The sequence below is a fragment of the Ahaetulla prasina genome, chromosome 6 (genome assembly GCF_028640845.1).
Source record: "Ahaetulla prasina isolate Xishuangbanna chromosome 6, ASM2864084v1, whole genome shotgun sequence".
In the NCBI taxonomy this organism is placed as follows: domain Eukaryota; kingdom Metazoa; phylum Chordata; class Lepidosauria; order Squamata; family Colubridae; genus Ahaetulla; species Ahaetulla prasina.
Genome location: NC_080544.1, coordinates 111,888,724 through 111,906,737, shown reverse-complemented (window position 1 = coordinate 111,906,737; position 18,014 = coordinate 111,888,724). Strand labels below are relative to the sequence as shown.

The following is an 18,014-nucleotide window of genomic DNA, read 5'->3' as shown; positions in this document are numbered from 1 at the left end:
CTGCTTCTTCGTGGTCACGTGATCAAAATGCAGGCACTCGGGAACTGGAATTTAGTTACAACGGTTACACAAAACCAGGGTCACATGATCACCCATTATGACCTACCTAACTGGCTTCCAACATTCAAAGTCAATGGGGCAATAGTGAGTTCTAGTCCCGCCTTAGGCATGAAAGCCGGCTGGGTGACTTTGGGCCAATCACCAGGAGACGGGGAGTTCTAGTCCCGCCTTAGGCATGAAAGCCGGCTGGGTGACTTTGGGCCAATCACCAGGAGACGGGGAGTTCTAGTCCCGCCTTAGGCATGAAAGCCGGCTGGGTGACTTTGGGCCAATCACCAGGAGACGGGGAGTTCTAGTCCCGCCTTAGGCATGAAAGCCGGCTGGGTGAATTTGGGCCAATCACCAGGAGACGGTGAGTTCTAGTCCTGCCTTAGGCATGAAAGCCGGCTGGGTGACTTTGGGCCAATCACCAGGAGACGGTGAGTTCTAGTCCTGCCTTAGGCATGAAAGCCGGCTGGGTGACTTTGGGCCAATCACCAGGAGACGGTGAGTTCTAGTCCCGCCTTAGGCATGAAAGCCGGCTGGGTGACTTTGGGCCAATCACCAGGAGACGGTGAGTTCTAGTCCCGCCTTAGGCATGAAAGCCGGCTGGGTGACTTTGGACCAATCACCAGGAGACGGGGAGTTCTAGTCCTGCCTTAGGCATGAAAGCCGGCTGGGTGACTTTGGACCAATCACTAGGAGACGGGGAGTTCTAGTCCCGCCTTAGGCATGAAAGCTAGCTAGGTGACTTTGGGCCAATAATCAGGAGACGGTGAGTTCTAGTCCTGCCTTAGGCATGAAAACATGGCAGGGTGACTTTGGACCAATCACTAGGAGACGGGGAGTTTTAGTCCCACCTCAGGCATGAAAGCCGGCTGAGTGAATTTGGGCCAATCACCAGGAGGCGGTGAGTTCTAGTCCCACCTCAGGCATGAAAGCCAGCTGGGTGACTTTGGACCAATCACCAGGAGACAGTGAGTTCTAGTCCCGCTTAGGCATGAAAGCTGGGTGACTTTGGGCCAATAATCAGGAGACGGTGAGTTCTAGTCCTGCCTTGGGCATGAAAGCCGCTGGGTGACTTTGGACGAGTCACCAGGAGACAGTGAGTTCTAGTCCTGCCTTAGGCATGAAAGCCGGCTGGGTGACTTTGGGCCAATCACCAGGAGACGGTGAGTTCTAGTCCCGCCTTAGGCATGAAAGCCGGCTGGGTGACTTTGGACCAATCACTAGGAGACGGGGAGTTCTAGTCCCGCCTTAGGCATGAAAGCTAGCTAGGTGACTTTGGGCCAATAATCAGGAGACGGTGAGTTCTAGTCCTGCCTTAGGCATGAAAACATGGCAGGGTGACTTTGGACCAATCACTAGGAGACGGGGAGTTTTAGTCCTGCCTTGGGCATGAAAGACAGCTGGGTGACTTTGGGCCAATCACCAGGAGACGGGGAGTTCAGCAAAGAGGCAGAGGACCCGGCTGGGTGACTTTGGGCCTATGATCAGGAGACGGGGAGTTTTAGTCCGCCTTAGGCATGAAAGCTAGCTAGGTGACTTTGGACCAGTCACCAGGAGATGGTGAGTACAGCAAAGAGGCAGAGGACCCGGCTGGGTGACTTTGGGCCAATCAGCAGGAGACTGAGAGTTCTAGTCCCGCCTTAGGCATGAAAGCCGGCTGGGTGACTTTGGACCAATCACTAGGAGACGGGGAGTTTTAGTCCTGCCTTGGGCATGAAAGACAGCTGGGTGACTTTGGGCCAATCACCAGGAGACGGGGAGTTCTAGTCCTGCCTTAGGCATGAAAGCCGGCTGAGTGAATTTGGGCCAGTCTATCCCCTCTTCCTCCCTCTTTCTCTCAGCCCAACCTTCCTCACAGGATTGTTGTTGAAGGGGAAATAGGAGGAAGTCATATGTTCACTTTGAGTTTGCAAAGATAATAAAGGCGGGACGTAAACAAACTTAGCTAGCTAAATACAGGTAGTTCTCGACTTACAACATGTCATTTTGTGACCGTTCAAAGTTACAACAGCACTGAAAAAAATGACTTATGGCCGTTGTTCACACTTACGACCATTGCAGCATCACGTGATCAAAATTCAGACGCTTGGCATCTGACTCATACTTACAACGGTCGCAGTTTGCGACGCTCGTTTGCGACCTCCTGACCAGCGAAGCCTGTGGGAAAGCCAGATTCACTTAACGACCGGGTTACTAACTTAACGACTGCAGTGATTCCCTTAACCCCTGTGGCGAGAACGGTCGTAAAATGGAGCAAAGCTCCCTTTCGCAAATCTTCCCCTGAGCAAGATAAACCTTGACCTCCGCTGGGGTCGTAACTCGAGGACTACCTGTCTCGATTTCTGAACCAGAGGAGCCGACATCGCAGAGCCTCACCTGGCCAGGTTTTCAGGTAGTTAAATCCCCCCCGGCAGCTAAATTGTTGCATCGGTCCAGTTGTGCAGCGGTAAGGGTGCGATTTGGCGTTGCAGACCCAGCAGGCGAAGTCCTCACCTGCCGATGGGCTGCGTCCCTTGTTATGGGGAGGCGACAGGTGACACCCAAAGAGGGAGGGGCCTCCAGCAGGCCCCACCCTCCAAGCTGGCAGCTCTGCTGCGTGCCCTCCCTCCTTCCCTCCCTCCCTCCCTCCCTCTGCCCAGGGAAATCCGCCCATCTGCTGACGTCGCCCTTTTTCGGGATTTTGTCGATGCAAATCCGAGTCGGGCATTTTGCAAGGCTAGACTTTGCTCCGTGCCAGATGTGGGATGCCCGTCTCTCGGCTGTGCCAGGATTCAGGCCCGGGGTAGTTGCAGGATTTGTGTCTCTGTGTGTTTGTGTGGGGTGTCTTTGCAACTGGGTGTGTGTGTGTGGAAGCCGCCTGCACAACCACCCACCCCGACGACTGGCAACATTCTCGCTCGGCTGCAAGGCCGAACAACCGCCCACCCGCGTTGCTAAGCAACGAGTGGTCACCTTCCTCCCTGCATGCCAGGATGGGTGAAGTCATGGTCATGTGACCGGCTGGCCAATTGGGAGCGAGGCAGCCTGGCTGGCTGGGCGAGCGAGACAAGAGAGAGAGAGAGAGGAACTTCTGGCCAGATGTGCGGGACGGGCAGCCGGCCACCTGCGCCGTAATCCAGCCCTCTGGAAGGGATGCAGATGGTGAGTACAGCAAAGAGGCAGAGGACCCGGCTAGGCGCTCGGCCGGGGAAAACGCTGCCTTTTCCCCCCTTTCGCCAGGCGCGGGAGTCGCAAACCAGTTGCACCAGCTGTGCGCCAGCCTTGTTTTTCCCAACCCTCTGGGACGGGCCAGGATATCAGCCGCTTCCTCTCCCTAGCCAGACAGAAGGAAAAGCTGAAAAGGTCCCGGTCAAAAGAACTGGTGGTTTTGGTAGTGCACCATGGGTCCCTGCCCGCTAGGGATCTGTGCAGCGCCTAGGGAGTTCCAGAGCTGGAAGATCAGGGAGTACGGCCAGTGGGGTGGGTGGTCCAGTGGCAGGGTTTGGATTGAAATCGGGGAGCCAGGACACACACACACAAACACACACACACACACACAAACACACACACACACACACACACACACACACACACACACACACACAAATACTGAAACACAACAGAGAAGCACAAATGCATGTAGATTGGTTGTGGGTTTTTTTTGCACGTTTCCTGGGACTGCAAGGTGTCACAAGCTTCGGTTGCGGGCATCCAGTTCAGACCCCAGTGTCGCCCACATTGCCGGGGTGCCCGTGCAAAAGATGCCTCTTAGGTTGGCGCAAATGGCCAGAGTTAATGCCATCCGATGTGTGACGTCCCGCACGCTTCTCTGCCTTAGATAATTGTGGTCTGTGCTGGATCTCGGTTTTAATGCAAGGAATTGCAGGCTGCAGCGCGAATGCGGCGTGTGCCATCCAGGGTGTGAAATTGATTGGGGTGTTGTGCAATCCCCCCCCCCACCTGGGAACAGTGTACAGGTAGTCCTCGACTTACGACCAAAATTGAGCCTGAAATTTATGTTGCTAAGCAAGACGTTGGTTAAAGTGAGTTTTGCTCCACGTTACGAACTTTCTTGCCCCGGTTGTTAAGTGAATCACTGCAGTTGTTAAGTTAGTCACACGGTCGTAAAGTGAATCGGCTTCCCCTTTGCTTGTCGGAAGGTCACAAAAGGGGATTACGTGACCCCGGGATACTGTGACCGTCATAAATATGAGTCAGTGGCCAAGCATCACATGATCATTGGGGATGCTGCAACGGTCATAAGTGCGAGAAAACGGTCATAAGTCACTTTTTTCAATGCCGTTGTAACTTTGGACGGTCACTAAACAAACCATCGTAAGTCGAGGATTACCTATAGTGTGAAAGCAACACTGCATCTTGGATGTGATCTTTTGGCTTCGGCCTCCACAATCCTACATGCAATATGGTGACATGGATATTGGCCTACCTTACAAGGGTGTTGTGATCATAAATGAGACCTGGCCAGCTAAAGCTTGAACTCTTTAAAATGAAGCTGGTCTTGAGAATCACCCAAATTTCATTCGATCCAGGATGTAACTGTCTGAATGCTGGCTAGTTCAAACCTGCTTGAGCATGGATAGGTAGTCCTCGACTTACGACCACAATTGCAAGCAGAATTTCCATTGCTAAGCCCCGGCGGCAATTAAATGACTTGCACCCAATTATTTTTTTGCCATGGTCATTAAGCAAATCGCTGCAGTGGTTAAGTGAATCATGCGTCACTAAACGAATCGGGCATCCCCACTGAGTTTGCTTGGGGGTGGAGGGAAAGCCGGCTGGGAAGGTCGCAAATGGAGATCACATGATCCTGGGAAGCTGCAACCGCCGTAAATACAAACCAGTTGCTAAGAATTTTGATTGTGTGATTGGAGTTGCTGCAGTGGTCGTAAGTGTGAGGACTGGTGCTAAGTCACTTCTTTCAGTGCCGTTGTAACTTCAAACGTCCACTAAACGAATGGTCATAAGTTGAGAACTGCCTGTGGGTCTCAGGTGGGCAACCTGTTTGCTTCTGAATGTGATTTGTGACCCAGGTTTTTGAAGGTGCTGTGTTATTCTCTTGAACCAGTTTTGTGGTGCCTGATCAGTTTCCTGGGAAAACCTGCTAGTGGTTCCCCACAAAATTATGGGGTGGGGAGCTACGGGTGATGGTTCTTTGCTGGGGCACCAGTAACCTCCCCCTAGATCAGGGGTCTCCAAATGTGACCATTTTAAGATTTGTGGACTTCAACTCCCAGAGCTCCCCAGCCAGCATAGCTTAGTTTCTTGTAATCCCTTCCTCTGCAATCTCTCCACTTTGTAAGAGGAAAATAAAACAGGCAGGGCTGGCTGAGGAATTCTGGGAGTTGAAGTCCACAAGTCTTAAAGGGGCCACGTTTGGAGGCCCCTGCCCTAGATACCGGGAGTCCTCAACTTACAACCACAATGGAGGCCAAAATTCCTGTTGCTAAGCAAGGCATTTGTTAAGTGAATTTTGCCTCATTGTACGACTTTCCTTGCTGCCGTTGTTAAGTGAATCACTACAGTTGTTAAATTAGTAACCTGGTTGTTAAATGAATCTGGCTTCCCCCTTGACTTTGCTTGTCAGAAGGTCGCAAAAGGGGATCACGTGACCCGGGACGCGGCAACCGTCATAAATATGAATCAATTATCAAACATCCCGATGTAAATCACGTGACCGTGAGAAAGCTGCAACGGTCGTAAGCATGAAAAATAATCTTAAGTCCCTTTTTTTTTTTTGCAGTGTCGTAACTTTGAATGGTCACTAAATGAACCGTTGTAAGTCGAGGACTACCTATATTTGGTCATGGCCTGTGTTCTATTTAACTATTAAAAACTGAACTGTTTGCCAAAATAAAGCTTGAGAAACAGACTGTTGCCAGTGATGTATTTTAGCTTTTTCCCCCCACAAGTTTGCAGTTTTTAATAAATTAACTTTTTTTCTATTAGTCTTTTTTTAAAGATCTATAAACTGCCCGTAATGACCTTTTCAGGGCAGCATATTGGATGGATGGAAGGGTGAATGGATGGATAAATGGATGGATGGATGGATAAATATATGGATGGATGGAGGGACGGACAGACGGACGGATGGATGAGTGGATAGATGGATAGATGGATGTATGGATAAAGATGGATAAATGGATTGATGGACAGATGGATAAATATATGGATGGAGGGATGGACGGACGGACGGATGGATAAATGGATGGATGAGTGGATAGATGGATAGATGGATGTATAGATAAAGATGGATAAATGGATGGATGGATGGAGAGATGGATAAATATATGGATGGATGGATAAATGGATGGATGAGTGGATAGATGGATAGATGGATGTATAGATAAAGATGGATAAATGGATGGATGGATGGACAGATGGATAAATATATGGATGGAGGGATGGACGGACGGATGGATAAATGGATGGATGAGTGGATAGATGGATGTATGGATAAAGATGGATAAATGGATGGACAGATGGACAGATGGATAAATATATGGATGGATGGATGGACAGATGGATGGTTGAATGGATGGATTTCTGTGTAACAGGTTGACAATTGGGGTCAATTTACGACCCCAATTGAACTCCGCATTTTCTCTAGTTAAGCAAGGCAGTTGTTAAACGAGTTGCACCCCGTTTTACAACCTTTGTTTTTGTTAAACGAATCACCACTGTTGTTAAGTGAATCATGCAATCATTAATCCGGCTTGCCCCTTGTCCCTTTGCTTGTCAGCAGTCTGTTGGGAAAGCCGCTACATGTCATAAATGTGAGTCGGCTTGATCATATGTCCCTGAGGATACTGCTACAGTCATAAATATGAAAACCAGTCATAAGTCACTTTTTCCAGTGTGTTGTTTTTTTTAATTTCAAACGGTCACTAAACGAATGTTTGTAAGCCAAAGACTACCTTTATAGGCAATTTTTTAAATTTTATTTAAATTTTATTTATTTAATTTTAATTTTTTTTTTAGTTTAGTTTAGTTCAGTTCAGTTTTATATCCTGGGCATTTTAATGTATTTTTATAGAATAGAATAGAATAGAATAGAATAGAATAGAATAGAATAGAATAGAATAGAATAGAATAGAATAGAATAGAATAGAATAGAATAGAATAGAATAGAATTTTATTGGCCAAGTGTGATTGGACACACAAGGAATTTGTCTTGGTGCATATGCTCTCAGTGTACATAAAAGAAAAGATACGTTCATCAAGGTACAACATTTACAACACAGTTGATGGTCAATATATCAATATAAATCATAAGGATTGCCAGCAACAAGTTATAGTCATACAGTCATAAGTGGAAAGAGATTGGTGATGGGAACGATGAGAAGATTAATAGTAGTGCAGATTCAGTAAATAGTCTGACAGTGTTGAGGGAATTATTTTTTATGGATGAATTATTTGAAATGTAGAGTAGTGGATGAATAAATAAATAAATAGATGAATAAATAAAAAAAGAGGAGAAATTTTGCGATGCTTGATGCTATCAGCCAGTGAAATGAGGGCCTTAGGAAGTCTGGATTACTCTCTGCTCCCAAATGATTTAGCATCCTTTGCAATGAGCAGCGGGTTGGGCTAGATGACCTCTGGGCTCCTTCCCAATTCCAGGATTCTGTAAAGAGTTGCAAGACTTGACTTGCTGCCTGATGGATCACAGCTGAGCTCACATGCCTTGTCAGGTCTTTCGTGGCCGATGCCGATGCATCATCCACATCCTATCACATGCGCGATGACAGCACACCTGTGGGTTGTGCAACGCATGTGTGAAGGAGGAAGGAGCCCTTCAAACACTGGTTTCTGTCTCTGTGTGAAGATGCTTAGCGTTTAATCCTGGCATTTCAGCGGCTGAGAGGTGGGATCCTTCCGTTTCTGAGCTCCCCTTCCTTCCAGGTAGGAAATTCACACCTGTAATAGCCATACCTGGCCTAGTTGTTGAAGATCACTGAGATGATGAGGGGACTGGAGGTTAAAACCTACAATGAACGGTTGCAGGAACTGGGCATGGCTGGTCTAGGGAAGAGAAGGACCAGGGGAGACAGGAGAGCATCTTCCAATATTTGAGGGGCTGCCACAGAGAGGAGGAAGGGGGTCAAGCTGTTTTCCAAAGCACCCGAAAGCCAGACAAGGAATAATGGATGGAAACTGACCAAGGAGAGATTCAACTTGGAAATAAGGAGAAATTTTCTGACAGTGAGAACAATTAATCAGTGGAACCGAAGTTGCCTTCGGAAGTTGTGGGAGCTTCATTCCCGGAGGCTTTCAAGAAGAGACTGGATTGCCATCGGTCAGAAAATGGTGTAGGGTCTCCTACTTGGGTGGGAGGGTTGGACTAGATGACCTCCAAGGGCCCATCCAACTCTGTTATTCTATATTCAATGGAACGGAAGTTGCCTTCGGACATTGTGGGAGCTTCATCCCTGGAAGCTTTCCAGAAGAGACCGGACTGCCATCCGTCAGAAATGGTTTAGAGTCTCCTGCTTGGGCAGGGAGCGGGTGGGGGGGGGTTTGGACTAGATGACCTCCAAGGTCCCTTCCAACTCTGTTAAATCTGTATCTGTACCACAACGGTTAGCAGAGCTGAGTGGTCCAGGTGTGTTTCATTGCTCAGGTGTAATTGGAAGGTTTGGGTAGGCAAGTGCTTGCTTGTGGGGACAGGAGTCTTCGAAAGAGAGCAGGTAATCCTCGATTTACGACCACAACTGAGCCCGAGATAGCTCAGTTGCCAAGGTTTACCTGTACGATGTTGCAAAGGTGGCTAGATAAACCTGGATGAAAAAGAAACCCAGTACGGAAGTGGCTGTTATGTGTAGACTTTTGAGAGCGGGCAACAGAATTTCATTTTTAAGGTATGCCAGAGTCCCGCAGGGAAAAAAAAATGACAATAAAGGTTATTTTATCTAGTCCTCGACTTACGACAGTTCATTTGGTGACCGTTCAAAGTTACAACGGCACTGAAAAAAAGGGACTCATGACCGTTTTTCGCAGTTACGGCCTTTGCCGCCTCCCCAAATGTCACGTGATCAAAATTGGTAGCTGACTCACACTTACGACCGTTGCAGGGTCACGTGATCTCCTTTGGCGACCTTCTGACGAGCAAAGTCAATGGGGAGCCAGATTCGCTTAAAAACCGAGGTTGCTAACTTCATGACTGCAGGGATTCACTTAACAACTGTGGCAAGAAAGGTCGTAAAACGGGGACAGATTCTCACTTAGCAACGTAAATTTTAGGGCTCAATTGTGGTCGTACATCGAGGACTACCTGTGTAGTAGATAAGGTGGGTTTTTATGCCTGTCTCGCATAACAGCCACTTCACGATGGAACCATGGCATTTCCACACCAGTTTAAAACATCTTTTCCATCTTGGTTTATCCTAGTTAGCTTTGCAACATTGTACAGGTAGTCCTTGACTTAAAACCACTCACTTAGTGACTGTTCGAAGTTAACAACGACACTGAAAAAAATGTAACAGTTTTTCATGCTAGTGACCGTTGCAACAGTCCCCGTGGTCACGTAATTAAAAATTTGTGTGCTTGGCACCTGTTTCATATTTATGACAGTTGTTCCCCATTTGCGACCTGCAATGGGGAAGCCGGATTCATTTAACAACTGTGGCAAGAATGGGCAAAACTCGCTGAACAACTGTCTTGCTTAGCAGCAGGGATTTTGTCCTCAGTTGTGGTCGTAAATCGAAGACTACCTTGCTCGTTATATCTCCTCAGAAATGGGTTCATTTAGTGCAGAGGTCTCCAACCTTGCCAACTTCTAAGCCTGGAGGACTTCAACTCCCAGAATTCCCCAGTCAGCCGAATCTGTTTCTTTTTCTCTTAACCTCTTAAAGCGGAGAGATTGCAGAGGAAGGGATTACAAGAGAGCAGCAAGCTTTGCTGGCTGTGGGAATTCTGGGTGTTGAAGTCCTCCAGGCTTAAGGTTGCCAAGGTTGGAGACCCCTGATTTAGTGGGTTCTCTAAATACAATTGCCAACTGGACTCATGGAAGGTGCCAGACGAGGCAGAGGTGGGACTAGATGACCTCTGAAGTCCCCTTCCAACTCTAGGATTCTGTGAAAAATGGGGTTGGGCAGTTGGTTGCTCGGCGTGTCGTGGGAACCCAGTCTCTGCCTTAACAATGTTGGGTGCATAAGATCAACCTGTGACACTCTTTGCCATTTGAGAACACCAGTTGGTTTTGCCCTCTGTGTGTGTGTGTGTGGGAGACCAGTTTGTCCGTCAAAGAATAGAATATTAAATGTCTGGGGTCCTACCGAATGAGGGTTGCTCTCATCTCCAGAATTCTTTGCCAGGCTGAGATGATGGGACTTTGGGTTGATGGGTTTTGAACTCAGGTCAACCTCAATACAGTGGCATCAACAGCTATCGTTATTATGGTTTGTGACACGGTCAGCCAGATGTTTAGAACTGGATTTGGCCTTTTTGTCCATCTAGCAAGTCCTTCCCAAGGACAGCCAGATGTGGAAGTTTGATGGGATTAAAGGTTTCATCCCAGGATGTAAGCTGTTTCTAAATCAAGCTGCCTTTTGCAATTGACCAATGGGGATTTTGTCAATGCCGCTGATGGTTATTAAAATCAGTATTATTGTGGTTCATCACACAGTCAGCCAGATGTTTACACTGGTTTTGGAATTTTGGTCTACCTATCGGCCCTTCCCAAGGATCTCAGATAGGCAGATGTTTGATGGTGTTAAAGATTGCAGGATGTAAGTTGTTCCAGGTCAGGCTGCCTTTTGCAATTGACCAAAGTGGATTGCGTCAATTCCGATAGTGTTTTTGTTTCATTGTGATGCACAATTAAAATGGCACACAGGTAGTCCTCGACTTCCAGCTAGTGACCGTTCAAAGTTACAATGGCACTGAAAAAAGTGACTTATGACTGTTTTTCACACTTATGACCACTGCATCTCCCTTGTCACATGATCAAAATTCAGATGTTTGGCAACTGACTCATATTTATGACGGTCGCAGTGTCCCGGGGTCACATGATTCCCTTTTGTGACTTCCTGACAAGCAATGGGAAGCCAGATTCACTTAACAACCGGGTTACTAACTTAACGGCAGTGATTCACTTAATAACCGTGGCAGGAAAGGTCATAACGTAGGGCTGAACTCACTTAATAAATGTCTTACTTAACAACAGAAATGTCGGCCTTAATTCTGGTTGCAAGTCGAGGACTGTAGGGTTTCCTGCCTGAGCAGAGGGTTGGACTAGAAGACCTCCAAGGTCCCTTCCAACTTTTCTGTTACTCTGTTATCGTTGTGCCCTCAAGTCTGAGCCGACTCTTCACAACACCATAGATGGATTTTTCTCAGGGAGCTGCGTGGATTTAGAAGCCCTAGAAAAATAATTTTAAAAGGACAATGCTTCAGTTAGTCTGCAGTTTTGCCTTCCTTCCTCTTTGCTGTGAAATCCAGCCCATTCAAAGAAAAAGAAGAAGAAAATTTCGTAAACTCCTGTTTTTTAAATGTTTGAGTGAAAAAAAATAATCTTTAGAATAGAACAGAAAATATTGGAATGAAGAATGGAATAGGAATAGGAATAGGAATAGGATAGAATAGGAATGAAGATAGAATAGAATTGGAATGGAATGGAATGGAATGGAATGGAATAGAATTCTTCACTGGCCAAGTGTGATTGGACACACAAGGAATTTGTCTTGGTGCATAGGCTCTCAGTGTGCATAAAAAGAAAAGATACATTCGTCAAGAATCATAAGGTACAGCACTTAATGATAATCATAGGGAAACAGTCAATATAAATCTTAAAGGATACCAGCAACAAAGTTACTGTCATACAGTCATAAGTGGGAGGAGATGGGTGATCGCAAAAGCATACTTAGGTCACAGAGGTGAGATCAATACATGCAGGAAGATTTGAAGGAAAGCTGTTGAACTCTATCAATACTTTAAATATAACACATAGAATAGAATAGAATAGAATAGAATAGAATAGAATAGAATAGAATAGAATAGAATAGAATAGAATAGAATAGAACTATTTTTATTGGCCAAGTGTGATTGGACACACAAGGAATTTGTCTTGGTGCGTATGCTCTCAGTGTACATAAAAGAAAAGATACCTTCGTCAAGAATCGGCATCTTTTAGCATCTTTTCCAGCTGACAAATTTTATTTATTTCTAGTTAAATTCTCTCCTTGATCAGTTTCCATCCATTTTATTCCTTGTCTGGCCTTCGGGTGCTTTGGAAAACAGCTTGACCCCCTTCCTCCTCTCTGTGGCAGCCCCTCAAATATTGGAAGATGCTCTCCTGTCTCCCCTGGTCCTTCTCTTCCCTAGACCAGCCAGGCCCAGTTCCTGCAACCGTTCATCGTAGGTTTTAGCCTCCAGTCCCCTAAATCCTCTTGGTTGCTCTTCTTTGCACTTTTTCCAAAAGTCTCAATATCTTTTTTCTATTCTGGTGACAAAAACTGGATGCCGTACTCCAGGTGTGGCCTTACGAAGGCTTTATAGAGCGGTACTAATACTTGTCGTGATTTTGATTCTAGGCCTCTGTTTATACAACCCAGGATTGTATTAGCTGTTTTTGCTGCTACCGCACACGGCTGGCTCGTGTTTAACCGATTGAATCAATTGATTTGAAAGGAAGCTGCTTTCATGAGCTGCCGTTCGTGCCTTTGAGTGAAAAAAGAACCCAAACACTAAGTACATACTAGATGGACATTACCTTACAGACGACCCCCATCCCGTTAAAGACCGTGGAGTTTTCATGTCAAATGATCTAAGTGCCAAAGCCCACTGCAAATACATAGCAAAAAAAGCTCTAAGAGTTGTAAACCTAATCTTGCGTAGCTTCTTTTCCAAAAATACCACACTACTAACCAGAGCATATAAAACATTTGCTAGACCAATTCTAGAATACAGCTCGCCTGTTTGGAACCCTCACCACATCTCTGACATCAATACAATTGAACGTGTCCAGAAATATTTTACAAGAAGAGTTCTCCATTCCTCTGAAAACAATAAAATACCTTATCCCACCAGACTTGAAATCCTAGGCTTAGAAAACTTGGAACTCCGTCGCCTTCGACAAGACCTAAGTTTAACTCACAGAATCATCTACTGTAATGTCCTTCCTGTTAAAGACTACTTCAGCTTCAATTGCAACAATACAAGAGCAACCAGTAGATTTAAACTTAATGTCAACTGCTTTAATCTAGATTGCAGAAAATATGACTTCTATAATAGAATCATCAGTGTTTGGAATACTTTACCTGACTCTGTGGTCTCTTCTCATAATCCTAAAAGCTTTAACCAAAAACTGTCTACTATTGACCTCACCCCATTCCTAAGAGGACCATAAGGGGCGTGCATAAGCGCACAAATGTGCCTACCGTTCCTGTCCTGTTGTTTTTCTTTTCTTCTTCCTATATATATATATATATATATATATATATGCTTATACCTCCTATATTTACTCATATATGTGTTTATATACTATATAATCTTTTTGTATGATACCTACATATATTATTGTGACAAAATAAATAAAATAAAAATAAATACAGGCAGTTCTCGACTTACGACCAAAAAAATTGAGCCCAACATTTCCGTTGCTAAGCGAGACAGTTCAGTGAGTTTTAGCCATTTTTACACCTTTCTTCCCACAGTTCAATAGAATAGAATAGAATAGAATAGAATAGAATAGAATAGAATAGAATAGAATAGAATAGAATAGAATAGAATTTTTTATTGGCCAAGTGTGATTGGACACACAAGGAATTTGTCTTGGTGCATAGGCTCTCAGTGTACATAAAAGAAAAGATACGTTCATCAAGGTACAACATTTACAACACAATTGATGGTCAATATATCAATATAAATCATAAGGATTGCCAGCAACAAAGTTACAGTCATACAGTCATAAGTGGAAAGAGATTGGTGATGGGAACGATGAGAAGATTAATAGTAGTGCAGATTCAGTAAATAGTCTGACAGTGTTGAGGGAATTATTTGTTTAGCAGAGTGATGGCGTTTGGGAAAAAAACTGGTTTTTTTAGGCGACTCGTTGCCATTGTTAAGTTAGTCCCTCGTTTGCTAAGTGAAATCCGGCTTCCCCGTGGACTTTGCTTGTCTGAAGGTCACAAAGTAGGATTGCACTGCGACTGTCATAAATGTGAGTCAGTTGCCAAGGATCTGAATTCATAAGTCACTTTTTTCAGTGCTGTTGTAACTTTGAACAATAGCAAACAAATGGTTGTAAGTCAAGGACTATGATAATCCAATTCTTATCCTATCCAATTCTCTCTCTCTCTCTCTTTTTCTTTCTTTCTTTCTTTCTTTCTTTCTTTCTTTCTTTCTCTCTCTCTCTCTCCCTCCCTCCCTTCCTTTTTTCTCTTTCTTTCTTCCTTTCTTTCTCTCTCTCCCTCCGTCCTCTTTCTTTCTTCTCCTTCCCTCTTTCTTTCTCCCTCCCTCCCTCTTTCCTCTTTCTTTTTTCTCCTTCCTTCCTTCCTTTCTCTCTCCCTCCGTCCTCTTTCTTTCTTCTGTCTCCCTTCTTCCTTCCTTCCTTCCTTCCTTCCTTCCCTCCCTTTTTCTTTTTTCTTCTTTCTTTCTTCCTTCCTCCTCCTCCTTCCTTCCTTCCTTCCTCTCTCTCCCTCTGTTCTTTCTTTCTTCTCTCCTTTCTTCCTTCCTTCCTCCCTCCCTCCCTCCCTTCCTCCTTTCTTCCTTCCTTTCTTTCTTTCTTTCTCTCTCCTCCATCCTTTCTTTCTTCTCTCTCCTTCTTTCTTCCTTCCTCCTTTCTTACTTTCTTTCTTTCTCCTCCTCTTTCTCTTTCTTTTTCTTTTTCTTTCTTCCTTCCTCCTCCTCCTCCTCTCTTCCTTCCTTTCTCTCTCTCCCGCTGTCCTTTCTTTCTTCTCTCCCTTCTTCCTTCCTTCCTCCCTCCCTCCCTCCCTTCCTCTTTTCTTCCTTCCTTCCTTCCTTCTCCTTTCCTCTTTCTTTCTTTCTCCTCCTCCTCTTTCTCTTTCTTTCTCCTTCCTTCCTTCCTTTCTTTCTCTCCCTCCCTCCCTCTTTCTCTTTCTTTTTTCTCCCTCCCTCCCTCTTCCTTTTTTTTTCTCCCTCCCTCCCTCCCTCTTTTCTCTTTCTTTTTCCTTCCTTCCTTCCTTCCTTCCTTCCTTCCTTCCTTCCTTCCTTCCTTCCTTCCTTCCTTCCTTCCTTCCTTCCTTCCTTCCTATTAATAGATCCTCTGCACTGACTCACACATTTTAAAATCTCTTGAGAGGATGTTTTGAGCCTTATCCCCTCTTGAGGCTTAGTAGGCCTTTCCTGGGGCCGGGGGGGGGGGGGGGGAGAGAGAGAGAGAAAATCACACATACACAAAGAGGCAGTTTGCTGCCAGCCCAGGCATTTTTCCTGACTTTTCCAGCTTTGGTTGGTTCCTCTGGGATTTGGGAGACGGCGTCTGGCAGCCAGCCCGTTCCTCCTCCTCCGTCACTTCCGCCTGCCTGCCCCAGCCTCTTGGTGCGTTTCCTGGATTCCTGTCGTACCATCGTGGCATCACTTGCGTGGGCCCAGCGTTTCACACGCGTGTGGGCAGGGAGGGGCCGTGGGGCTCCTTTCCTCTTCCGTGGGGTGGAGAGAGGTGGAAAAGATGGGCCTGGATCCGGATTTGGAAAGTGGGAAGAGAAAAAAGAGGAACGTAGAGTGTATAGAATCACGGGCTTGGAAGGGCTCCTTAGAGGTCCTCTAGTCCAACCCCCTGCCCAGGGCAGGAGATCCTATATATATATGTGAGGTATCCTGTGAGGTGGGTTGGGGTCTGAGAGAGAGAGAGAGGGACTGGTCCAAAGTCAGCCGAGCTGGTTTGCATGGATGGCTAAGGCAGGACTTGAACTCAGGGTCTCCTGCTCTCTAGCCTGCTGCCTTAACCACTGGACCAAACTGGCTTAACGAGGGACAGCAGCCTCATTCTCAAAGGAGGCCAAAACCTCAATTTGTCAACTTTAAGGTTGGCCCGATTCTCAGGACAACCTCATCCGATGAGTTTGTTTGTTTGTTTGTTTGTTAGATTGTTTTGGTCTCGTTTTTATCACTTTGATAAATAAATCAAGGCAGCAAACATAATATCCCATCTTCCTCCTCCTCCTCCTCCTCCTCCTCCTCTTTTCCCCTGTGAGGTAGGTCGGGTCAACTTGAATTCAGGTCTCCCTGCTCCTAATCCAGCCCCTCAATGGCACCGCCTCTCCATTTTAACCTTTCTCTCTGGCGTCTGGAAGGTTTTGATATTTGGTCAGTTTATGGGTAGATTAGAACAGTTTTGGGGCGTTGCAGGCCTTGAATTTAATGTTGCAGAAGGGAGGAAAAATGGTTTTAAAATCTGTGCTTGACTCCACAGAGGCCTTTCTGGTTTGGCTTGAGTTTGTTTTCTCTGCTGGAGGAGGGAGGGAGGAAGGAGGAGAAGAGGGAAGGAGAAATAAGAGAAGGAGAAAGGGAGGGAAGAAGGAAGAGATGGGAAGATAGGGAGAGGAAGGAAAGTGGGACGGAGCAAGGAAGAAGGAGAAAAAGGGAGGGAGGGAGGGAGGAAGGAATGGATGGAAAAGGAGAAAGGGAGGGAGGGTGAGTGCCAGGAAAGAAGGGAGGAGGGGAGAGTGGAAAGAGAAGGAGGAAGGGAAGGAAGAGATAGAAAGATAGGGAGAGGAAGGAAGTGTGGGAAAGTGAGACAGAACAAGGAAGGAGGGGAGGGGGGGAGGAATAGATGGATGGAAAGGGAGGGAGGTTTATTTATTTATTTATTTATTTATTTCGATTTTTATACCGCCCTTCTCCCGAAGGACTCAGGGCGGTGTACAGGCAAGATAAAACAATACAATATACAGATTAAAATACCATTTAAAAAACTTATTTAAATTAGCCTAAAATTTAAAAAAATTTCCATACTAAAAACCCCGTTTAAAAATTGATAAAATTTCACATTAAATCTAATTTAAGCCAGCCCCGCGCGGATAAAGAGATGTGTCTTCAGTTCGCGACGGAATGTCCGAAGGTCAGGTATTTGACGTAAACCCGGGGGAAGCTCGTTCCAGAGTGTGGGCGCCCCCACAGAGAAGGCCCTTCCCCTGGGGGCCGCCAGCCGACATTGCTTGGCGGACGGCACCCTGAGAAGTCCCTCTCTGTGGGAGCGTACGGGTCGGTGGGAGGCATGAGGTAACAGCAGGCGGTCCCGTAAGTACCCAGGTCCTAAGCCATGGAGCGCTTTAAAGGTCATAACCAACACCTTAAAGTGCACTCGGAAGGCCACAGGTAGCCAGTGCAGCCTGCGCAGGAGCGGTGTTACGTGGGAGCTACGCGTAGCTCCCTCTATCACCCGCGCAGCTGCATTCTGGACTAACTGAAGCCTCCGAGTGCACTTCAAGGGGAGCCCCATGTAGAGAGCATTACAGTAATCCAAGCGAGAGGTAACGAGCGCATGAGTGACCGTGCATAAGGCATCCCGATCAAGGAAGGGGCGCAACTGCCGAACCAGGCGAACCTGGTGGAAGGCCCTCCTGGAGACGGCCGTCAAATGATCTTCAAACGACAGCCGATCATCCAGGAGGACACCTAAGTTGCGCACCCTATCCTTTGGGGCCAGTGACTCGCCCCCAACAGTCAGCCGCGGCTGCAGCTGACTGAATCGGGGTGCCGGCATCCACAGCCACTCCGTCTTGGAGGGATTAAGCTTGAGCCTGTTTCTCCCCATCCAGACCCGTTGAGTGCCAGGAAGGAAGCAGGGGAGGACAGAAAGAGAAAGAGGAAGGGAAGGAAGAGGATGGAAAGATGAGGAAGGGAAGGGCGCAAAGAAGGTGGAGGAGAAGGAGGAATGAGAGGAGGGATGGAAAAATAGGGAGGAAGGAATGAGAGGAGGAGGAAGAATGGAAAGAGAAAGAAAGAAAGAATGGAAAGAAAGAAAGAAGGAAGGAAGGGAAGCAATCTACGTTCTATTTTACCCT

At 46.4% G+C, this 18,014-nt stretch overlaps 1 protein-coding gene across 3 annotated transcripts in view; it reads left to right on the top strand.

Moving 5' to 3' along the window:
- Positions 1-2,715: 2,715 nt before the first annotated feature.
- The window catches only part of TNK2 (tyrosine kinase non receptor 2), a 103,771-nt gene continuing 88,472 nt past the window's right edge, over positions 2,716-18,014 (top strand). For 2 of the 3 annotated variants that reach the window (XM_058187798.1, XM_058187797.1), the window contains exon 1: positions 2,716-3,189. Coding sequence is in view for 1 of the 3 variants with exons in the window: in XM_058187797.1 (XP_058043780.1) it covers positions 3,181-3,189 (9 nt within the window). In the remaining 2 variants the exon portion in view is untranslated. The remainder of the gene's footprint in view (positions 3,190-18,014) is intronic. The other variant, XM_058187800.1, reaches the window with a different exon arrangement.